Source organism: Pleurodeles waltl, chromosome 6 (assembly GCF_031143425.1).
Source record: "Pleurodeles waltl isolate 20211129_DDA chromosome 6, aPleWal1.hap1.20221129, whole genome shotgun sequence".
Lineage (NCBI taxonomy): Eukaryota > Metazoa > Chordata > Amphibia > Caudata > Salamandridae > Pleurodeles > Pleurodeles waltl.
In genome coordinates this window covers 1,174,228,175-1,174,253,259 of record NC_090445.1, presented here as the reverse complement: position 1 = coordinate 1,174,253,259, position 25,085 = coordinate 1,174,228,175, and the positions used below count along the sequence as shown (strand labels likewise).

Genomic DNA, 25,085 nt, shown 5'->3' with positions numbered 1-25,085 from the left:
CTTAGTCTTCCCCGACAAACTCAATGAAGAGTTGATCATCTATCCAGGACTATTTGGATTGATCGATGTAGGCCAATAACGTTCTTTTTGAGTCCAGCCAGTGGAGTCTCTCCTCCTCTTTGGAAGGGTTAGGCAGAGCAAAGAAGGTAGGCAGCGTGACGGTCAGGCCTACGCGAAAAGATTCCACCACTTTCAGCAGGAGAGAGGCATGTGTTCTCAAAACTAGTTTGGTTGGGAAAAAGTGGTTCAAGGAGGGTGCACAAAGAGTGTCTGTGTTGTGTAGCCATTTTAGTTATAGCTCCATGCACGTTAGTTTAATACACTAGGCCGCTGCGCACTTTGATCTAGATATATTTTATTCAGCTTCGCATTGTTATTTTTACAATAACCAGTTTTACGGTCTTGTTTTAATTTCTTCTAACTGTTTTGCTTAGCCCAGCACTGTATTCTCAAACAAGACATTCTTGATCACTTTGTGCTTCAGTCAAGGCTACAGTTTGGTACATTGCCGGTGAACGTGGTAGAAGCTTAGTCTCCAACATTCGTAGAAAATACACATCCTTACGTACGGACATTTTCTTAGAACATTAGCTGTGTTATTATAAAAACACTTCCGAGTCCCATTACACGTCAAGGGGGAGATTCCAGCCAGGGAACCACGACTGTATGCTGATTGCTGAATGCTTTGCTGCAGATGCTAACGCAGACTACAGGCCTTTGCTCAGGTATGAGGGTCGATATCCTCCCGGGGGAACCTGAAAGGCAGGATTAGAGCTTAACATGCTGTGCTCAAATTATGATTCAGATAGAAAATAGTCCATAGATTCTAGTGGGAATATGATAGCTTTATTCTTATGCTTCATCGTCACCATTTTAAGATTGTCATGTTGTGTCGTTCTGGTTATTGCAGCTCACACTTTGCTATCCAAAAGGCAGTCATTTTATTAAATCAGTCTTTAAAACCTATACTGCTTTCATTGTCATTTATATATGAGACCGAATTGTGAATGAGAGAACCGGATGCGACCTGAGTGACCACAACTTACCTGAGAAGTATGATATGTCATGCGATCGGCTGCCCAATAATCTCTACCTTTCGGGAGAGATGAGGCACTGCTAGTTAGCCGGAGCAAAACCCGGATTTAGATCGACAGGTGCCACCCACAGTGGGTCAGACTCAGTCTCCCACACCGTGGACGATCTTGCTGCTCAAAATCCAGTAGTCTCATTAGAATAATGAGAGCATACGCGACACCCGTAGTTCACTAACCTTCCTAGCTGTAATGGCTACTAGAAAAGCAGTTTTGATGGTCAAAAGGTGTGTAGGGCAATTGCGCATCAGCTCAAAGGGAGAGCACATCGAGAAGGTGAAGATTAGGTTCAAGTACCATTTGGAGCATGATGAATGGTTTTGGAGGGAGCATATGTTGTAGTACTTTTAGAAAATGAGCCACAACAGGTGATGTAAACAGGGATGGCTGATCCAGCAAATACAGGAACACCAAACTGGCCAAAAGATACTCTTCAACAGTGTCCAAAGCAAAGCCTTAGCAGGCTTACAAGAGAAAAAAAAAAAAAACCTCAGACAAAGGTGCAGAATGGGGAGCACACCATGCCACAAATTTGTCCCAACAGCAGGCATATACTGTTTTTGCTGAGAGATGCCTGGCTGCCAGAATGACACAGCACGGTTCTGCAGGGAGGTCAAAAACAGCTGCAGCTCAGTCTCCATGCATGCATGAAAGTGGAGCATGCTCAGGTTCTGGTGCAGGAACCTGCCCTGCTTCTGTGGCAGTGGACCCTTCCGAAAGGGCAGCCTGATCAGAGAACTGATGCTCATGCTCAGAAATTCGGGACTCAATTACTCTTCTTGCCCAATCTTGAGCCACGAGAATGCCTTGGGCCTGGGCAGGAGTGGTATCAGCAGAAAGGCGTACAGGAAACTTGAACTCCACCCGAAATGAAAAGCGACTCTGAGCAAGTCATTTTGGAAACTCCACTGAGCAAAATTGCTGTCATTGTGAGTTCTTCGTGGTGGCAAATAGATCTAACCAAGGTTCTCCCCCAATTACTGAAGAGAAGTTGCACCATCTCCAGATGAAGATACTATTCGTGATCAGCTAGGTATCAACGGCTGAGTTCATCCGCTCTGTCATTCTGAGAACCTACCAGATGTTCCCTACCAATATGTCCTGAGTTTCTAGCAATGTCCAAAGATGCAGGGCCTCTTGACACATGGTCCGTGACCTGAGTCTGCTCTGTCTGTTGTAATACAGCATGGCGGTGGTGTTGTCCAGGAAAACCTGAACCTGCATTCCCTTGATAGAAGGAAGGTAGGCTTTCAATGCCAAGCAAATAGCTCTCAATTCCAACAGGTGATACGAAGCTGAGACTCCACTGAAGACCAAAGTCCTCTGATCTCTCTCTTTCCAGGATGGCCACCCCAACCCAGGACTGACTCTGTCACCAGAGTCACCTCTGGGTGGGGAAGGGAAAGGGGTCTGCCGCTGACTTAATCGTGGTTGGTCAGTCACCACTGAAGATTTTCAGAATTCCCTCCGATATCTGGACCAGAGCAGAGAAATTCTCCTGATTCAGCGCACACTGGGACTTCAGGTCCGACTAGAGAGATTGCATATACCATCTGGCATCTGTTATACCAGCAGGATGCAAGAGGCCACGAGGTCCAACAGCCTCAGACTCACGGAAATTCAGGATAGAGGCTGTAACATCAGAATCATAGTCTGGACATTCTGGACTCGCCGTTCCGGAAGTTAGTTCCGAAATGACACTGTGTGCAGAATGGCTCTAATGAAAGGGAGGGGACTGAGAAGGTGTCAAGTGTGACGTTGGCACATTGATAGTAAACACCAGCTAATGCAGGAGGGTCTGTCATTGTCTGGAGGTGGAAGACGACTGCCAGAGGCAAGCCCGTCTTCGACAGCTCATTGTAGAAGTAGGGGAAGACTGAAACCCCTTAACTCTGCAAATGGGCTGTGACCACACTGCTGAACACCTGAGGGGCGATGGTGAGGTCAAAAAGAATACCATTGAGTATCTAGGGCAGAAAGGATCTGAGCTAACCTAAGCATCTTGAATTTGTGATGGACTAGTTAGACCTCTTCCTGTTTGTCCCACGAGTTTTGTGGAAGACACATCCGCAACCACAAAATCTGGCTTGGGTCTTCTCGTTCCAGGTCTTTATCCGAACTCTGGCATGAAAGGTATTGGTGGGAAGACACACAGGAGTGCAGAGTTCCACTGTAGCTGGAAGGCATCTCTGGTAGAGAGATGCCTTGGAAACTCTAACATGCAATATTGCTGATATCCCGCATTCTCAGTGGTGGCGAAAAGATAAAGGCAAGTTTCTCCCCATTTGAGGAAGAGACCTTGCACCACCTCCGGATGTAGCAGTAATTTTTGATCCTCTAGGCATTAGCAACTGAGTTTGTCTGCCCTGGTGTTTAGAAATCCCACCAGGCGGTGTACCAATAGGAAAATACACCATTTCCGGAGGCATAGTGCCTCCTGGCATAGGCTCTGTGACCTCACTTTACCATGAATGGGAACAATACCACATGGTGGTGGTGTTATCTGTGAGTATCTGCATAAGCCTCCCTTTGAAGGATGGTAGGAAGGCCTTCAATGTCCAGTGGATAGCCTGCAGCTCCAAAAGGTTGAATGGAAGCTGGGACTCCACCGGAGACCAGATGCCTCCGATAGCCACCTCTCACAGATGTAGTCACCCCAAACCAGAAGCAATGCATCTGTCATCCTTGTCAGCTCTGGGTGGGGGGTAAGAAGAAGAGTCTGCTGCTTACCCCATCACAGTAAAGTAAACACCAGTGCAGTCTCCTCTTAAATCTGGACATAATGGGGGAGGTCCCCCTGATACTGTGCACTGTGGGACTTTCAATCACACTCAGAGTCCGCTTATGCAATCTGGCGTGCTCAACAAACAGGATGTAGTAATGTCATCATCAGTCTCATCCTCACCAAGATCCAGCACAGAGACTGAAACATCAGGATCAGTGCTTGAATGTCTTTAAGTACTATTTGGGGGGGGGGGGGGGTTATAAAACTGCACCATGTCCAGAATGGCTCCAGTGAAGGGGAATCTCTGTCAAAGAGTCAGGTGTGACTTCATGCACATTTACAGTGACCCTCAACAGAATGAGGAGGTTTGTCATAGTCTGGAGGTGGGTGACAACTGTCTTTGGTAATGACTGGCTTGGGGGAACCCACCTTCAACAGTCAGTCATCGAGGTAGAGGAGGACGGGATCCCCTGATCTCCTAAGATGTGCTATCACCTCAGCCATCCCTATTGTGAACACTCAAGGGGCACTAGTGAGGACAAAGAGGAGCACATCGAACTGGAAATGCTCCTGCTCCAACATGAACCATATATAGCACCTTAATATCATTTGTCATCTGAATATTATAGGGCAAATTCATCCCCAGCGTTGCAAGCATCATTGTCAGATTCCATTCCAAATAAAGTATGTAGAGTCCTTGAGGCAAGGGCAGAGCATCAGAGTCTGATGGGTTGTCCACATGTTACAACCCAAGGTGATGAGAGTATGGCCTCTTGCTGGGTGATGCTGACTCAAAGCAAAATAGGGTGCACTTCATAGGCCAGTGTTAGAGGCATTCATACTCCATGGTGTGGCATGTGTCATAGTGCAAGAGCCAGAGCTGGTAACATGGCGGGTGCAGAGCCCGTAGCTGAAACTGTGTGGACTTGTAGGCAGAGTACCTGGTGGAGGCCCTTGCAGTTCCTTGGTGCCCAAAAGCACACCACAAAGAGACAGTAATGTGCTAAACAGCCACAGCATGACTTCACGGAATTGTTTGATTTGCTGCGGTGTTGCAGACATCCCAAGAAATGGAGGCTGCTTGAGAATAAGAGTCTGAATCAGCTGTGAAGGAGAATGGCTTCAGAAGAAAGCGCGAGAGTCACACTGAAGGCCTCTGGAATTTGAGTGACAGGAAGGGGCCCAGGTCCCACTTGGACTTTGTTTTTTTTCCGCTTTCTCGCTGCAGTCACTGCAGGTCTTAGAGTTGTATTGGGATCCAAAGCAGCGCAGGCAAACTTGATCGGATCTGTTACAGACATTTGCTTGCAACCATCCCTACAACATTTAAATCCTATAGTCTTTAGTGGTGACATTTCCATTGCACCCTGGGATTTTCAAGCGACTTGTACAAGATAAGGATCTTGTGAAAAGACCAGAGGTAGCTCTGTATCCAAGGGCACGCCACTTCCAGAGCAGAAACACATCGATGACGCACCGCACAATGCAAGACATTGGCGCACAGGGGTAGTGCTGAGAAGTTTCTGAATCCAGTCTCATGTCTGAGTAACATTCAGAGGGTAAGGAATCTGCGTCTAGAAGTAGGAGAACTAACCATACTATTATACTTATGCTTACTGAGAAGCTCGTCTCTGGGTGGAGAAAGAAAAAAAAGGTATGAGAGGGGACTTGGGCAATTTATGAAGAGCAAATGATTAGAGAGAAAATGATGCCTTACATTAGGGGCAATGACTTTGCCTATTGGCGTGGTGAGGGCTCACCTCGAAAAGTAAGGATTTTGACTAGGAAGATTAGGCAAGGTGGTTATGGCATGTCTTTTAAGTGCTTATCTATATGTTTGCCTTACAATGTGCCCCTCTTGTCAGGGCAATATAACTCAATACAAAATAATCTATTTATACATATAATAATACATTACTTTAGCATGGAATCTGGTAATATTTTCACACCTCACCATGATCAGACTCCACAAACAGTAAGTCTTTCAACACTCAATTACTTCTAAGAGATATGTATTCCTTCATTATTTACTTGTTTTTATATAGAGCTTCAGGCAAATGTATGCCCTTCATAAGAACTAAAAAACACAATTTAATGTCACTCGCTTTAAGGATAATGAAAAGCTTAGATGGCTGTGCAGATAACAGCAGGTAGTGTATTTAACTCACTGACTCATGTTGTCTATTTTATAGTTAAAAGCAACATCATTTAAGGAATCACGGACGTATTTTTATGACTGAATAGCTAGAAAAACGATCCTTTATTAAATAAAAGAAGCTTAGAGAAAGTGTGCTGGAAGATGCATTTTAGCAGCGCTCCGGCCTATGCCGGGTAAACAGCATAATCTTTTAGGTTTGCTACAGAGAGAGCGTAGCTTACATAATCTATACTAACATGAAATGTTTATGAATTAATGTGTGATAATGCCGCATAGAAACTGCAATAGTAAAATTTTGCTTAAATGTGCACCTGAAATGTGACCACGGGGAGTGGCCACCAATGTATACGTGGACTAATAATGATGACTAAAATATTTATGTATTATATTGAATAAGTTTTTACTAATTAATAATAATTGTATTATTGAATTTGTGCTGAAATCCTTGTAGGCCTTAAGTTAGCATGAGCCGAAGCTTAGCTGCTTGGCTCTCATATTAAATGTATTTTCCTATCTTGCAGTGTGCTGACTTGCAAAAGGACATGACCTCTTGTTTGCTTCAAAACTAGAAGCCAAATGTAACCATGCTAGATCCGTTCTCATGCATTCTTCATTGCTTGTAGGGTGATATTAAAACAAAATGAAACAGTGTAGATTAATGTAATGTACAAGGTCATTCAAACCAGTGAAGACAATGGAGCTACTGACCAAAAGATGTGCAAAGAATTACAGAAAGATGAAATCATACGGGACGTGCCACCTCTGAAGACATCGAACAGGAGAACCAATGAGACTTGTAAAATAATATGGGGTGAAAGATAGGTGACCTAATGTGTTTTCTGATAGGTTAAAGATCGTGGGGTATAACAAATGTCCAATAGGATTTTAGGGGAATGTACAACGAAAAAAGGATAAAAACCCATGACACGGGGAGCCATTTAGGTGGGTTAGGGAATGCTATTGATTTTATCCAGAAACTTTGTCACTCTGTTTGGTGACTTATTGGTTTGTTTAGAACAATCTTTGTCCTTAGATTGTCCATATTACACTTTACCTCCTTATGAGGGAAGTGCCCACTTTTTGCCCCAGAGCCGAGTTCTGACTGATGGCGATTTGACTGATGTCCTGAAGACGAAGACTGAACCTGTGCGCTGACCTAAACTTTGGAGGGTAACTATGACAATGCATTTGTGATTTGTCTTTTTGCTTTTCCTTTCTAGGTACCAACTGCTTACTTTTGACAGGGACCATAGTTAGATGTTTTCCAAATTGGTGTTCTAAATTGTTTTGCATGAAGCCCAACATGCCAATGCTAATTAGTGGTTAGGACGGGTGTTCACTAAATTGACGCAAATAGACAAACAACCAAATCTATGCCTTGTTAAACTGACACGTTATTGACACTCTGCTAAATTGATCTACGTTTACGCCGTGTTATGTCTTGATGTTTGTGATTCTCGCCTTAATGAAGTCTTATCAAAGTTGCCATATCGTGACTATGCTAATATGTTTCTTGGTTTTGAGATTAACGGATCTGCTTTTAGAATTGTAATCAATAGGGAATAAAACTTCATAAAATTCTACTAAACTGGTGTGGTTATTCATGACTGCAAGGTCATGGTAGTGTCTTGAATTAATGGATGACTTTGACTAAAGTGAAAGGTATTGTTGTGATAAATATTGATGACATTATTGACGTATTGATTGACATATTGATTGACATATTGATTAGCTATCTCGTCCTAAGGTGTCTCTCAACTGGGTCAAAAGATTCATTGGCCAAAAACGAGTCCTGATGTGTAATAAATCAAAAAGGGACACGTTAACACTACCTACACTTATCCTGTGGCAAGGTAGACGTTCTACCCCATCCACAGGGGTGTTCCATCAGGGCCTTATTTTGAATACTTGGTCATTGCCCAGTGAATCTATGGCAACCCAATGCTGTCACATGCATGACTTTGAAATGGCACCTGAGAGTTCGGCTGTAGGAGAGTGGAACAAGTGAGCAGAGTATGCATGAGGCAGCTTGCCGGCGATCCAGTGCCCTAGGCAGAGTGGAATCTAGAAACGCTGGTGACCCACATGCAGCATATTCATCTGGAAAGCAAGCCTACCTATTGGTGGTTGCCAGAGTGGGTTATTGGTGGTAATTCACTGATGGATAGAACCTTCTGTGAATAGATAAGGGGCGGAGAGCCTAACAACAAGGATGCCAAGGGCCCATAATCTTTATGATGAAAATGTTGTGGTGTTGGGCCACTGACCTGGGAGCGAGAGACCCTTGGGACCTATCAGATGAATTACTGGAAAAGAGTGCTCCCTTGAGTCTGGGCCCAAAGCAGTTTGTGGAGGTACACAACGCCAGTAGGGTCTTTCCACCAGTCCCGCTGGAAACCAGAGTAATCCGTTTTGTCACAGGACAGGATGACCAGCTGCTGCAAGACGAGGAGAGGATATTACAGTACAAGTAGGCTTCAAGAGACTTGAGCTATGTCTCTGACATTTGGGCTTGGGAAGCCGCTTGAGGGCATGGTAAAACTTGGACTATCCGCCTCTGTATCAACCTTGCCATCCTGTCTGCTTGGCCTGGGGTACCTGGATAGAGGTGGGGTGGTCATTACATTGGTTGTGCTGCCTTGCTACTGAAAACGATCGTACTCCTAAGACTCATTATCCGAACTACACAATTAATACATGCATTTCCCTTGATCGAACCCGAGTGAGACTGATGAAGCATAAAAATGTCCTCCTTGGCAGTGTCCGATATACCAAATCCCTGTTGAGCCATTGAACGAAGGCATTGACTAAAGGGTACTTGTATCCCAAGCTTGAAGCAGCTGGCTTCCCTTCTCTCTTGTGGAGAGCTGGCAGTCAGCATCAGCGGCCCATCCCCCTATTTAACTGGGCACACAGAAGCCCAGAGGTGGAGAGGCAGATCCCTATGCATACAATGCTCACCACCATGGAGTAGTGCAAACTAAGATGCAGAGGGGATAGCCCATACAGGGATCCACTCAGGCCTATTCAACCTAAGCTATCCTTCAGGGCTATAGTATAGCTCTAGATTCCAAGACAGATGAGTTGGGGCAAATGCAGTGCTTCTCAGACAGGACCCACTCAATGTGGTTGACATGGTGACAGAGGCAGAGGGACATATAGTCAAACAGGAGGACATAGTCCGAGAACTCAAAATCAAGGTAACCAACCTCTCAGCAAAATACAATATCCTGGAAGAACGAGCAGCGGGCAGGTTGAGAAGAAACAATCTTCGCTTCATAGGATTCTCTGAAGAGGTGGAGGTCCCCAACCCAGAGAAATTTCTAGCGCAATGAATTGTCTGATGGACGTCAGTGAACAGGCTTTCACCATTGTTTGTCCTGGAAAGGGTCACATAGCTCTGGCACAGCGGCCGCCACTGGGGGCTTCTATCTGCCCTCACATTACCAGAGTCCTAAAACAGAGACCAGCAGGCAATACATAGGGTTGCCAGAGCCACTGAAGAGTTACCATTCCAATCTTCAAAGATATCAGTGTTCCTTGACTATACACGCCACATACAGAAACAGGAAACCCTTTGACACAGATAAACGAAAGCTGTGGACAATGATCTTCAAATACATGCTTCTCTTCCCCACCAGACTCAAGATAATTCATAAATCTCAAACTATTGCCTTTGACACACAGGAGGCAGGCTGGGATTGAGTGGCAGAGGAAAAATGCCTTAAAACAATTTCCTACTCAGTCTAGGTAGGGTACCATTCCTAGGGCAGGTGGCGGTACAACTGCTGAGGGGCGGCGCTCAACAAAAATAGCAATGGTCTACAAGGGACTGGGGGACCTGGCAAACTTCAAGTCCCTACACACTGAAGATGATCACCAGCGACATGGTATTGTGGAAATAGTGTCCTTGGTGGCTGGCCCTCTCATGCTGCAGTGGACTGGGCGCGAGCTTGGGGAGGAGGGTCGATAAGGCCTAACCTTAATAGAAGACAGTTGTCTACAATACATACAGGTCACCAGCAGACCTTTGTAGATCTTCCAGGTAGTTGTCAAAGTATTGTCCTTAATGTGGGGGTTAGCTTCAACAACCTGACAGTTACACTTAATTTTGAATGCTGTTAATTAAGGCGACAGATGCTTCATGGGAGGAAGTATGGTGTGGGCATGTTAGGTAATTTAGTTTGTATTGTTCTGTTTATCCATCTAACTATAGGGTCACACAAGAAAGACTCCCTGAGATGTATTGGTACACTACAGTACATATTTGTTTCACTTTACAAGTTCTGTCACAACCTACTACTTGTTTAATGCCACTATACTTTGCAACAGGGCCAAAGGCCCATCAGTGTTTTAGGACTTGGCCACCCCTGGAAATTTAATGGCCTGAACCACCGGGGGGGGGGGGGTTACGTTTTGTCAAAGAGCACCTTGCTGTACTGCTATTACTGCTATTCTAAGAAACTCATTTACTTGGGTCTAAATGCTCTTTTTTTGGAGGGTAGGATATGACAGGGCGTTTCACACAGGGTGCACCAAGGCTCCAGAGGTGTAGCCATTTTAATACACAGATTACTTCCTCTGACAATAGCCCTACATTGAGATGTTGGGTAGAATGGATGAGAGACGTTATAACCTGGCTAATGCTAATGTCCTAGCTTTATTGGTCAAGAACACTTTGGCCAATAAGTTAATGCCCATGCTTGCTGTTGGAAGGGGTAGGGCATGGATGGACTATTTTTGGCGGAAGACTTTAATGCAGCTAGGGAGTAAATCGAATGCATGGGACTACAGCCGTTGGGGTCTGGCCCTCTTCTATAGGCTTCTGTGATTTCTGTAGCACCCCACTCCTGGGAATACAGGTTTCTGCATCTCTTAAATCTATACCCAGAATGGATTACTTTTTTAGGCCTGCCACTGATGTACAGCAGAGTGCAGGTGCCCGCAATTTCTCCCCGAGGTCCATGGGGTTATTTCAGACCACCCACTTTTGGTGGTGTCAATCGGCTGTCAGAGGGATGGTGACGCCACCATGGGAGACAAAATGCTTGGTGACTTATGGATGCCCAATTTACTTGGTTTTTAAAGACGCAGCTGAAATTATACTTTGCACTCAACACAGGATAGGTGAACTCTCCGGGCCCACAGTCCTGCAAAGTACACGAATCATGTGCTAGACTAACGAATTTTAGTGCAGATGTCCGCATCACCACACTAAAAAGCATTAGTCATGCATTACAGCTCCTCCAACTTCATGAATGTGCGAGGAGGCGTTGCAGGGATAATCAAAAAAAGAAGCCTAGGTGAGCTCCGGGCTTGCTGTATGATGCTGCCTACCTCAGGCAATTTACTCAGCTTGGACTGGAAGCGTATCACAGTGATACATCACTACTTTTGCTTCTGCAGAGGCGCCCAGATTTGAAGAAAAAGGATGGGCAGGTACTGTCTTTCCAGGATACGTGGACCAAGAAGAAGTAAATCATACTGTGCTACTAGTGAGGGGAAATCACCATGGCTGCCCTTCTGAGAATCATTCACTGGACTCACTATGGTCGCTGCCAATTACGACCACGCGTGTCCCTAACTTGGCCGGTGCACGGCTTGTGACTACTGCAGCGTGTTAAGCCCTGACCCCACCTGACTTGCTATTCCAGCCAATAGAGAGAATGGACACTTGGGTTTACAGTTGTGGTTCTGTCGAGTGGGTCACGACTGCACAGAAACCCACAGGCACCAAGAGAGGAGCAGTGAGGACCCACTCTTCAGTTACCAGTAGTTTGCTCAAACTCGTCTGAGCCTTTCTAGTAGGAGTGAAGATCAGTTCTACAATAATTTAGAGTGCTCCACTGAACATGTTAATCGCACTGTCCTGCATCGTTTAAGAACACCCATCTTAAGATGTGTGGGTGAGAGATGCCCTTTTTTCATCAAGCGACTCAATTCCATGACTTCTGTAGCTAACCTCAACTAAACAATAAACAGCCCTCTTAATTTTCCCAGTTCCATCCATGACAAACGCATCCAACTTCAGGGTTTTCTTTGCATCCTGGGACTTGTAATACCAGCTCTGTTACAATATAATCAAGACGAAGTCTTATAAGGCAAAGAAATGTTGTAGATTGGATTAACTGCTCAGGCAGAGAACGAGGAAAAGCGTAGCTCCACATAGACTGTACATTAAACACCAATATTAAAAAGGCTTAATTTAAACAAATAACTGTCTAAATAGCATGAGTGCGAATCCCACAAAAGCCAAATCAGCCATCCACCCCTCAGTAAATTGATGGTCACTTGATTTGAGTAATAGCAAAATTTGCTACGTGCAACGCTCAGAAATCACAAACGTGCTGTATGAAGTGCACACACTAAACACATCAGGTGAAAATACGAATCAGGCGGTCAGCTATTTGTGCTGTACACATTTACTTTTCTAACTACGTGACAAAGTGTCACTTAAAGTGTCACATATGAGGTTTGCAAATACAGAAACTATTATTTTTGGCAAGGTCCTTGACTGGAGATTGCTAGAAAGGGTTTCCTCTATGGTGCATTATGAGCATTGTGGGTTAACCCCCGCCGCAGTAGGCAACACTTTGGAGGTTCATGTAGCCCTGGCACAGATGCAAGAAGAGATCCCAGTGTGCTCATACTGATCCATTTCGAGAACTCAGTACACTGGATTGGGTCCTTCCTGTTTAGGATGCTGCCACAAATGGGATTTGGGCCACGTTTTAATTCTACATTAGAGCACTAAATGCCAAAAATAGGCATAGGTCTAAGAAAATGAAGTACTGTCGCTGTCATTTCTGATTCATAACTGTACCATACAGAGATGCCCACGGTTTCCTCTGCTTTTCGCTCTGGCGACAGACGCTTGTTGCCCAGGTCCAGTGTGATGCCCTAGTGAGGGACTTCCCTTGAAGAGGAGAATGAACATCTCATTGCCCTGTAGGGATACTTGGCGCAGGTTAATACAAATGCTTGAATTGTATGGCGAGGCCTCCTGCCTGAAAGTGAACTTGGCTAAATTAATCCTAGTCCTACTCAGTTTCCGACCGAAAGATATAGACTGACATTCTCAGCTATGTGTTACTACCCAAAGTTTCAGATCTTTGGAAGAGCCTATAGTTCTGGATTCTAAACTCACTCACAGTCTTAACTTGACATCACTGATATCCAGAATACATAAATGTATGGATGGCCGGGCAAATCTCCCCTTGAATGTACTGGGCAGAGTATCCCTCTTTAAATTAGCCAAAACTACCCTATACACTTCAAAATGTACCCCTAGAAATCTACCAGGTTTGGTTTGCAGACCTTCAGACCTGGGAGCGCTCCTCTCTATAGGCAGTACAACTCCTATGTTTGCGTTCAATAAATGCATCCAGTCCACTTAAGATGGGGAGGGGGGGCGGGAATTGGTAAGGGTGAATTCTGCCTGACCTACTCGATCCGACATATCCTGGTTATAAATGACTGGCATTTCAGGGGACATGGTGATCCAGCCTTTGCTACAGAACTGGAACTCGGGTTCTGAACACCCTAGAAGGGAAGGGCTGTGCATCCTAGTCTCTCCAATTGGTAACCAGAGTGGCTATACAGTGCTGGTTCAGGGCACTCCAGTGGATTGGATGGCATGAGAAAACAAACGTGGGAGACCTTATGGCAAAAACACGGCTGAAACAGTACAGAACTTTCAGGCTTCAGAACGTGAGATCTTATTGGAATCTCTAAAATGGTAGGTATGTGCAAGGGAAAACATGAAATCATACCAAGAGTTTCACAATGAATGCGAGTTACACAACACCATTTACCAATACCTCCAATTACAACACGCCCTGGGCTTCCATCAAACACAAGTAATTGAAGCCCTAGAATATAACTAACCCACTGGAGGCAAAGATGGTTTACTGGGCAAAAGTGGGTGGGAGTCTCCTGTATGTACAAATCACACGTTAATAATTTACCAGAACAATGTTTAGACCTTAGGGTCAATTTGGAGGACTGGGAGGGACAACTGGGTGAAAGTGATCGAAGGAATGTCAAGATAACTCCCTTAGGAATCTCAACCGATTAAAACTTATATTGTTAAAATACATATGTAGGGCCTACCTTACTACGCAAAGACTACGGCAATCCTCTCTCCATTCTGTTTTCTTTGTGGTTCCTCAGAACATCATTTCTGTCGTGCTATGGGACTGTTCAGTGATTAAGACATACTGGAATACTATTTTCACTACCCTGTTGAAATAATTGGGCAGTCTAATTCAATACTCATTGTACGTCACCCTCAAGAGAATAGTGGAGGACCTTGAAGGCATTCGTCTGAAGCATATGCTGGAGGGCATAGATACTGTGGTAGCAAAAAGAGATACCACAATATAGTCAATGTCTACAACAGCGCCCTCATTCATATAGTGGCTGTGAGCGAGGGATAGGAGTAGGACATTAGAGAACACTTTCTATAAGGCAAGAGACCGTTCCTGTAAGCACAATAAGATTTGGGGGGGAAGTGGTGTGAGCTTTATGGCATTCATTATATATGATGATCGCCCCACACTGATGTATCTCTTGACAATATGCTAAACTTAAAGCACTGTCTATCCCAATGATCGTTTATTCCACTTTATTATTAAAGTTTGTGAAAATAATAAAATACAGTTTATACAAATAAATCGAGACCCTTAGTGGCAAGACTCTAAACTGTGGTGAAATTAAATAGGTGTTTTTAGCTAAAATTGTAATTGAATACTTAAAATTTAGTTGGTATGTAATTCCGTTTTAGATCATCTTTCGATTACAGTGCAATTTGCTTCCAAGATAAAAGACATCTAAACGGTGAATAAATTGTAACATAGTTTAACTTGGACAAATAACAATCAAAACCTTGAAGCATATAGCCCCCACCATCTCTGAAGAGAATTTCTCAAACTTTAAGAGCAACAGTCTAGGACAAAAAGAGCCTGACACTTCGTTTCAAAAATTGAATAAGTATTTATTGTTTCAGAATTACATTTCTCTTTTATACATATTTCATAAATGATTTTACACACCTTCAATAATTTGCCTAGTCTTTAAAGGACATTTCTCCATGCCCCGCCCACCCCACATACACAAACGCCCAGCAACAGTAGGGTGACAGACCTTATGTTAAGTGTTTCTTCTCTTTAAAACTTTGCACACATGTAAGATAAAACTTTTAAAAATAACTCAGACCATCCAATAATATATTTATATATAAAAAAAGAAAATGTAAAGGAGAAAAAAAGAGGGGCTGGAAGGGAAGTAAACATTCACTCCGTCCATCATACGTAGTAGGATGAGGCGGCAACCGCACATTCATTTGTCCTTGCCACTGGCTGGTGTGGCAGCAACTGTTTGGTCTGCCTGCTGAAACCTCAATAAGTAGTGTTGGGAACAGATTGCACAAGAGATCTACCATACCTTCCCAAGAAATGGCAATCTAAAATCTGTTTCAACGTAACAAGGCACCTGACATCTGCGTATACCTTTTCTGTGTAAGAGTTTTGATATCTTGAATCTTTCTGTGGGGAGAACTTAAAAAAAGCCCTCTCCAATGTTAAAGATATAACCCATGCCCTACCCCCATCATGCCATGCCCCACAAGTCCAACAATTTTTTCAGCTAGAGGGAAAGACTATTGTTGACATCCTGGAGATGAGTAGATAATCTAATATACATCTAGCGTACTTTTCACATCCATGAAAAGGAGGAACAGAGCATCAGAAACTAGGCCCACTGGATAAATGGCAACTTGATTTTAGGAGGACATTTCCTCAACATACCAGATGCATTTCAAAATCAAAAAAAGAGAGATTTTTCTAGTTAAAAAAAAATTCCAGGGAGGTCACATGATTGGTGCAATGATGTGCATATTCATCACAAAAATTAAAACTATCATTGCTTTAGACTTTGGAACACAAGCTGCACTTCCATGCAGGTCTAAGTCCTGGTTCTGTGACAAACCTCAGAAATGTCTACTCACTCACTAGCCCAAAGAAGCTGTGCTCTAGTTAAGGGCAGTGGGGGGTAAGCCCACCCTCCGACGCATAAAGAATACATATAAAACCTATCATGCATTAAGCCCACAGACTGAAAGTCAAACGCACTGGGAGAAAGTGGAACTAAGTGTTCGGAGATCACTACGTGCCATTGGGCGTCTGGAAAAAAAAAGATCTTTGATGCAAATAGAAGAAGTGAATAAATGAGTGAGGAGGAAAGCGTGGGTTTGTGCATGGTTAGATGATTTCAGACAAAAGAAAGCTTAGGATCTTTCCACGCCCACAGTTAAAAGGTTCTCTTTGAACAATCTCTTGCCACAGTCAGGCATTAAACCTTCGCCTAGTAAGGGATGTGGCCCAGTCCGAGGTTCCACTCCAGTGGCTTTTATTGTGCATGCAACTGATCTACCAAGCCTGACCAAAACGCAGGCATGTTACAGTTATGCAGGCCCAGTCAATCCTCAACCAGAAACAAATAGCACAATTAACTCAGTATTAAACCCTCTACCTTACATTTTTAAACCCACTGAATTTCCATCAGGAGAGGGAAAACAAAGACATGTATTAAGATAATTTTCCCCAAGCCCTTTACTGAGAGACTTTCAATTCGTACAGTCTTCTGATTTTATTTCGTTTTATAATCCTCTCTCATTTTATTAATGCTAAAAATAAACATTCCACCCAAACCATCTCCCAGCCACCACCTGCAACATTTCATTCAAAGGCAAGAGTTATCCACAGGTTTGCCGGGTTACACAGTAGGTCTCTTTTTTTATCAATCTTTATCGCTGATCTGATGGATAGGAAGGTTCACCTGCAGAGGGTCACGCAGCCTTTTAAGATCTAACTCCGTCTGCATGGAAAAAGAAAGTGGAAAGTTTGTATAGGAGAGAGCTACCTCAGTACATCACATGAAACTTTCACATTTAAAGATTTTTACTTAATGTAAACATTACTTACCTTTGGTAATGATATATCTGGTAGATGCATATTCTAGTTGCAGATTCGTTACATTAGAATTTTCCCCCAGGCGTCAGACTGGATCCGGAGAATTTTTCTTCGTGCAATACCCTTGCGCGTCGGTCAGTGGCGTCATTCGACTCCGCGAGAGTCATTGCCATCGTAGTCACCGTTATGACGTCAGGAGTAGTACATAGACGCTGCCTCAGCGCAGTGATGTCAGTTTCTTTTCACGACTTTCCACGTCAAAGGGCAGAGCCGCAAAGAACATTGAAATTGGTGCACTACAGCTAAGACCCTGAATGGGAAAGGCCTGTCCCTAGAAATCAGTTCGCAAGCAGGGAGGATAGGTGGGTCGGTAAGGAATCTGCAGCTAGAAAATGTTTCTACCAGATATATCATTGCCAACAGTAAGTAACCTGCACATCTGGTAGAGACTTCTAGTTGCAGATTCCTTACCTTAGAATAGATACTCAAGCAATGCCATCCTCTGAGGTGGGCTGCAAACCAAGATCATACTAGAAAGTCCAGCAGGATCCGAACAACCAAAGTAGCCATCCCGATGGACCTGACTGTCCAGGCAGTAATGTTTAGTAAACGTGTGCAAGGATGCCCACGTAGCTGCCTGGCAGATATCCAGGACAGGAACTCCGCGTGTTAACACAGTGGAAGCACCAGTTGCTCTGGTGGAAGGAGACCTCAAGGGGTTGCTTTTTCGCCAAAGTGTAGCACATCTTGATGCAAAGAAGTACCCATCGAGTGATGGTATGTTTTTGCACCACCTTCCCTTTCTTCGCACCCACATATCCAACAAAGAGTTAATCGTCCACCCGGACTTCTTTAGTACGATTGAGATAGAACCCCAAAGCTCTTTTTGGATGCAGATGGTGGAGTCTCTACTCCTCATGAGAAGGATGTGGAGGTGTGAACAAAGTAGGCAAAGTGGCGGACTGGCCTACATGAAAAGGTGTAACTACTTTGAGAAGGAAGGAAGCCTTAGTGCATAACACCACTTTGTCAGGGTGCCCAGACAAGTATGGGGGCTTAGAAGAAAGAGCCTGAGGGTCAGTCACTCTGCGAGCAGAAGTGATGGCAACAAGAAAAACAGTCTTGAAAGTAAGGAGCCGTAAGGGACAATTGTTCATCGGCTCAAATGAAGTACACATTAAGAAAGTAAGAACTGAGGTATAATAGATGGAGTGGGAGGAAACAAACGGGTGAGACCCTTAAGGAATCGACTAACAATAGGAGACTTAAAGAGTGACAGCTGATCAGGCAACCTAAGAAAGGCTGAAATAGCTGATAAATAACCTTAAAGGGTGCCAAAAGCAGAGCCCTGCTGAGCTAAAGAGAGAATGAAAAAAAGAACCTCAGAAAGAGGAGCAGAGAGGGGAACAACAGATTTGTTGGAATACCATGCCACAAATTTATGCCAACGACAGGCATATACTGTTTTGGTGGAGGGACGTCTGGCTGCCCAGATAACATCACAGACTTCGGGTGGAAGGTCAAAAAGCTGTCAACTGCCTCCGCTCAATCTCCACGCATGAAGGTGAAGATTGGACAGGTTCAGGTGAAGAACCGTCCCCTGCTGCTGCGACAGAAGATCCTCCTGAAGAGGCAGTCTGAGTGGAGGATCGATGGCCATGCTCATTAGCTCTGGATACCATATTCTCCATGCCCAGTCCGGAGACACCAAGATGACTTGGGCCCAGTCGTTCCTGATCTTCTAGAGAACTCTGGGCAGAAGTGGTATAGACGTAAAGGAGGCAGGAGTTAGACTCGCTCGGAGATGCTTTTCGTCTCGAGTGGGCCTTGGAAACTCCAACGTGCAAAACAGCTGACATTACACGTTTTCTGCAGATGCAAACAGATCTAACCAGGGCTCTCCCCAATGCTAAAAGAGACCTTGCGCCACCCCCGGATGGAGAAGCCATTCGTGATCAGCTGTGCATCGACGGCTGAGTTTGTCTGCTCTGGAGTTCAGAGAGCCTGCCAGATGTTGAACCACCAGGGTAATGTCCCGATGTGCCAGCCATGTCCACAGTCGCAGTGCCTTCTGAGAAAGGGTCCAGGACCCTACTCCGCCCTGTTTGTTGAAGTACCACATGGCCGTAGTGTTGTCTGTGAACACTTGCACTAATTTCCCTTTGAGAGAGGGAAGGAATGCTTTCAACGCAAGCCTGATCGCCTGGAGCTCCAGAAGACTGCTATGGAGCCCAGAGGCCTCTGATCTCCGCCTCTCCTATGTGGCAGCCCCATCCCAGAAGTGGAGCATCAGTCACTATGGATAGATCTGGTTGGGGAAGAGAGAGGGATCTACCGTCGTCCCAATGCGGATTTAAAATCCACCACTGCAGGTCTTTTGCAGTTCCCTCTGAGATCTGGACCATGTCGGAGAGATTTCCCTGATGCTGCGCCCACTGGAACTTCAAGTCCCTCTGCAAAGCCCTCATTTGCCATCTGGCATGTGTCACTAGCAGCAGCCTCAGAGTCAGTCTCTTCGAAACCCAAGACAGAGGCTGAAAGATCAGAATCATAGCCTGAATCTCTTGGACTTGCTTTTTGAGAGGATAGGCCCGAAACCGCACTGTTTCCAGAACAGCTCTGATGAAAGGGAGCATCTGAGAGGGAGTCAGGTGTGACTTTGGCACGTTTATAGTGAACCCCAGCGTGTGCAGGAGGTGGGAGATGTCTTTCTGGGGCAAGTCCACCTTCAACAACCAGTCGTCGAGGTAGGGTAAGACTGAAAACCCCAACCTGTGCAGATGAGCTGCAACCACCGCCATCACTTTCGTGAACACCCGAGGTATGGCCGAAGGGGAGCCCGGTAAATTGAAAGTGCTCGTGACCTACCATGAATTGTATGTAACGTCAGTGGGCAGGCAGGATGGGAATATGGAAATAAGCGTCCTGCAAATCCAACGCTACCATCCAGTCTTCTCGGTCCAAGGCAGACAGGACTTGAACCAGGGTGAGCATTTTGAATTTCTCCTTCTTGAAGAAAAGATTGCGGTCCCGAAGGTCTAGGATAGGATAGGACGTAAGCCCCTGTCTTTTTTTGGGCACCAGAAAGTAGCGGGAATAATAACCATGACCTACTTCTGGCACATGGAACCTCTCTATGGCTCCAATGGCCAAGAGACCCGCAACTTCCTGGCGGAGAAGTGCCAAAAGATCCTCCAGAATATGGCTGACTGACAGAGACATGGCTGGTGGGAAAGATTCGAAGGGGAGGGAGTAGCCCCTTCGAACGATCGGCAAAACCTACCTGTCCTTAGTGATGGATTCCCAGTGGGGCAGTTGATGGTGAATACTGCCGCCAACTGGACCGGAGTGAGGGGACGGACTAGGAGGGTTTGGAGGCTGCAGCAGGGGCAGGAGTGGACTGGGCAGACCTCTGGTTCCTTGTCCCACAACCACGTGGAATTCCGCGTTCCCGGCCACGCAGTGGCTGAACAGTATGGGTAGCACGGTGGCTAGAAAAGGGATGCGAAAGGGAGCCCCTTCCATGGCCGCGAAAGGCGGACTGTTGGGGACGGTGGGCAGTGGAAAGGCCGAGGGACCGAGCCGTAGCCCGGGAGTCCTTCAACCTCTCCAAAGCGGAGTCCTTCTTGTCGCCTAAGAGACAGGAGCCATCAAAGGGCATGTACATAAGAGTCTGTTGCACATCCCCTCAGAAACCAGATGTACGTAACCAGATGTGGCCCCTCAAGGCCACTGTCGTCACAACTGATCTACCTAGAGAGTCGGTCATGTCCAGCCCACATCGGATAGTGAACTTTGCCGCATCTCTCCCATCGGTGACAGCTTGGGAGACAATAGTACGGGCCTCCTCCGGTATCTGCGGCAGAACCTGCACGACCATATCCCACAGAGTGGGTATAGCGGCTCAAAAGGCATGCAGTGTTTACTGACTGCAGCGCGAGACCGGAGGAAGAAAACCTCTTATTCCCAAATTGTTCCAGCCTTTTTGATTCACTATCGGGAGGTGCGAAAGGGAATGCACCCGATGATGAGGATGCCTGGATAACAAGGCTCTCAGGAGTAGGGTGCTTGGACAGGAAATTAGGGTCATTTGGGGTGGGCCGATGGCAGAGTGCATAGCCCTGTTCACAGGAGCTCCTGTGTTGGGTCTGGACCAAGTACCATAAAGGACTTTGTGAATGCTTCATTGAATGGAAGAAGAGGCTCAGATGTGGAAGGCTCTGGTTGAAGCACCTCAGTCAGGAGATTAGAACTGACCTGAACAGTAGGCAGCTCAAGGCAGAGGACTTCAGCTGCCCTACTGACCACCATGGAATAAGTTTCTCCCTCCGCCATAGCCACGGTAGGAGGAGACAGCATGCCACTGTCTGACGTGGTATCCAGACCACTGGCCTTGCCCAACTCCTGTGCCCTGTCCAAGTTAGGGTCATCCTGGTATTCATAAGGGACCAGGGACCACTCCAATCCTTCCCCAAATTCGTACCCATAAGAAAAAGGGTCAGAATCCAACCCAGGGTGAATAGGCCCCATCAAAGGAGGCGGCGACATCGATTGAGGGCACCACAGATGTTGGGAGCACCAACTATCGAACCAGCACCAGGGAAGGTCTCAATGATACGACTGGAGACGGTGTGGATCTGAGAGCGGGTCCGGCGGGGACTATGGTGGCCGGAGCCGCCAGCGCGGAACTCGAAGGCACTCCAACCAAACCCCTTGGGCCCAAAGGTGCCATAGCGGGGTCAGCCTTCCCAAAAATGAGGCGCATGGCCTTATTAAATTCCTTTAATTGGGCAGGGGGCACCCTGCGTCACATCTGTGTGTGAAAGAATGAGTGTGTGTTTGTGTGTGTGTGCCCCGCCAGCCCCCCTCCCTCCTAAAGCTGCTGGCCGCCACTGGTGCAGACTGCTTAGACCTAGGTAGGGTGTCACCTTATAGCACCATTACGCCGTGCTAAGGAGTCCAGTATTTTAAAAACAATTGTGTTGTCCACTGTATTAAAGTTGGTGGACCTCGGGCCTTTTGATTTTAAAAAACGTCAATTTTTGGAAGCTTGGAACACGTGTTCAATCAAGAGCCTGCTTCAAAACACACAAGGTAATTTGGGATGCGCTGCACATCCGCTTGAGTAAGCTGTTCATCCCTTAAGCGCCTGGCTCTACGTACACGGGCATGGCACAAATTGCTTAGACCCAGGTAGGTTGTCACCCTGAGGCACCGCTACGCTGTGATTATTCTGGTGTGCTTTGTTATTTTTAAGTTGGGGCACTCTGGGCTTTTTTGGTTTTGTTAAAAAAATAAAAAAAAAAGGCCAGTTTTGGAAGCGTGGAGCAAGTGTTCAAGTGCCCCTTGCAATACACACTTTTAGCCATTCTGCATGTGCGGACCTGTAAAGCAGGTGTGCCTAAAGCAACCCGTCTGCGCCCATCTGTGCCCAGAAACTCCTGCATCTCACCCTCAAAAAAGGCTGGTGCTTACCTCTAAACAGCTCTTGCCACTTTGTCAAGCATGTACTAAAGTTTGCCTGGTTTCCAGTGGCGGCTGGCAGCTTTAGGAGGGGGGTGGGGGGGGGGCAGGTGGGAAGCGCACACACACACACACACACTCATTCTTTCACACACACACACGCACGCACATCCATTAACAACACTCATAACATTCAAACATGAACGCACGCACCAAACATTCATTTTAAAACATCACACACACACACACACAGTTATCTTCAGCCTCGAGGTCCCAGGAGGGTTGGGACTGCTGCCTTCCCTCGTTGGCTGACCTTTGGTCAGCCAACGAGGGAAGGCAGCAGTCTCAGCCTCGTCACAGAGTGGGATGGGGTCAGTGAGACTGCTGACTCCACCCTACTCTGCGACGAAGTGTCAATGATTGACACTCGCCCCAGGCACTTCAGGGCTTAAACCTGAAGCGCCCAGGTTGAAGTCAATGGGTGATGCTTTCCTCGTCACCCAGGGGAGGGCCTCGAGGCACCTTTGCTGAGCCGAGGAGGTCACGCACATAGGAGCTGTGACCTCCTCAGCCCAGCAAAGTTCAGCTCAGGTAGCCAGGAGCCTGCGCAAATTGCACATGTCTCACTCCTGGCTGTCTGAGCTGAAAATGAAGAGTGTCTGTCAGGCTGACCTTTGTTCAGCCTGACAGACAGTCTTCATGAGGGGCAAAAGGTGGGGTGGCGTGGCCCCTCCGCCCTAAAGGACGGGCAGCGCCTGCTGGTTTCCCAGGTAAGCCCACTAAGCTAAGTCTCTTGATATCAGCCACAGTGTCAGCCAAGGAAGTACTACTTGCGCCAACAACCTACCTAGCAACAAAGCAAGCACCTCTGGTAGTATCCCAGGGAGGAAATTCCACTTCTTTAACATTATTTGCTGATCCCTCACTCAGCATCAAAATCACATATTACATTTTTTTGGGGACAAGAATCCGGACACCATGTTTCTAACAGAAACAATGTTGTATGAAGCATCTCTACCAGACTTTATCGCTGCACTTCCGACTAATTATGTAATCGTCAATGTGATTGTTAATGTCGAGCTTTACCATATGCATATAAAAAACTAAATCCAACAATAAAAAGATTCTTTAATAAATTATGCCATTAGAAAGGGATCGTCAGAGTAGGTGAGGTAAGAACAAATAGCAATGCAAAGTACAGAAGCTTCCCATTTCTGACTGTGAAGCTTTGTTGTTTTCACTGTCTCACCCACAAGCTCACAGTATCTGGGGCTTTGATCTATCAACCTCCGGGAAACGCAGGGCATTGGTGCTCGGCAGCTCCCTACATTCTTGCTCTCATATCCTCAAATGTGCCAATTTTACATTCTTAGGTGATTTTAACATCCACCTTGAAGCTCCACGTGTAATCTGGCTACAACACTTAGTGGATCGGAGTGTGCTGAATTTAGGCCTTATCAACTCAGCAACTACTCATGAGGCAGGCTTGACCCCATTTCTCCAATATCACTGATGTCACCACAGACCAACCCTGGTCAGATCATCTGGCAGTGCCATTCTTCTTCAGGAGTCAGATTATCCTCTTGAAAAGATCTGTCACTGCCTTTAGCAAATCCCCAGCTCTGAATGTACAACTTTGTCGCACTGTACCAGATCTAAAACAGACAGCTGACCTTTATCAGCCCTTGGTCAATCGTTGGATCAAACTCTATGGAGGGTTTACTCCATAGAGTAATGGTTATGGTTATGGAGGGAATACTGTCAGTAACATTGAGGTTTTTACTGAGACTCCAACCCCCTACCCATGGTTCAGTGAAGCCCTTCGCCTGGAGGAAAAAACAATGCAAAGGCCTGGAAAGAGAGTGAGGAAAGTCCTTTCAGGAGGACATAAAAGAAGAGGATAAATCAGCCCTGAAATACTGCCATGGACTTTGCAAGGCTGCCAGAGCGTCATTCTTTTCTGACAAAATCTCGAATGCTCAAAATTGCCCGAAGACACTTTTTCACATGGTCAAGGAGCTCTCAGACCCACATAGAACATCTGCGGCACCTTCGCTGTCTCAAGATCAATACAAAGATCTGGTACACATCTTCGTTAAAAAGGTGGCTGGCATTCAGCTTCACCTCGCAAAGGGTCATAAGTAAGGTTGATGGACAGGCTGCTAACATCACACTCAACACCAGCACCTGGGATCATGTCCCAAGAAGGGAAGAAAATTATTAACGCCTTCAGCCGCAGCTGGACATCCCTCAGTTTTTGACCTACTTCTGTCAATTAAATTGGGCTCCCTGCTCGATCGTCTCCCTCTGACTAAATTCAATCTCCTTGACCCAGACAGTGGTCGGACTACTCAACTCCTCCCTACAAGAGGGACTCATCCCGCCGGCATGAAAACATCCATGGTCCTACAGCTTCTAAAAATACCTAACCTTGACCCCACTAACTGCGCTAATTTTAGACGGCTTCCATCCTCTCCGAAAATACCAATTTCTCCACTCTTAGCAGTCGGGCTTTAGGGCAGTATACAGCACCAAATCCGGCCTCCTAGGAGTCACAGAACATCTAAGACGACTCCTGGAAGAAGGGCGGCACAACCGAGCTGATCATATTAGATCTCAGCGTGGCCTTCGACACTGTGTCCCATTCCATCCTCCCGGAAAGGTGTTCACACTGGGTC

At 45.9% G+C, this 25,085-nt stretch overlaps 1 protein-coding gene across 2 annotated transcripts in view; it reads right to left on the bottom strand.

Moving 5' to 3' along the window:
* Positions 1 to 14,948: 14,948 nt before the first annotated feature.
* The window catches only part of MCU (mitochondrial calcium uniporter), a 539,967-nt gene continuing 529,830 nt past the window's right edge, over positions 14,949 to 25,085 (bottom strand). For both annotated transcript variants that reach the window (XM_069240392.1, XM_069240393.1), the window contains one exon: positions 14,949 to 16,849. In XM_069240392.1, the coding sequence (XP_069096493.1) occupies positions 16,772 to 16,849 (78 nt within the window). In that variant the 3' untranslated portion in view covers positions 14,949 to 16,771. The remainder of the gene's footprint in view (positions 16,850 to 25,085) is intronic.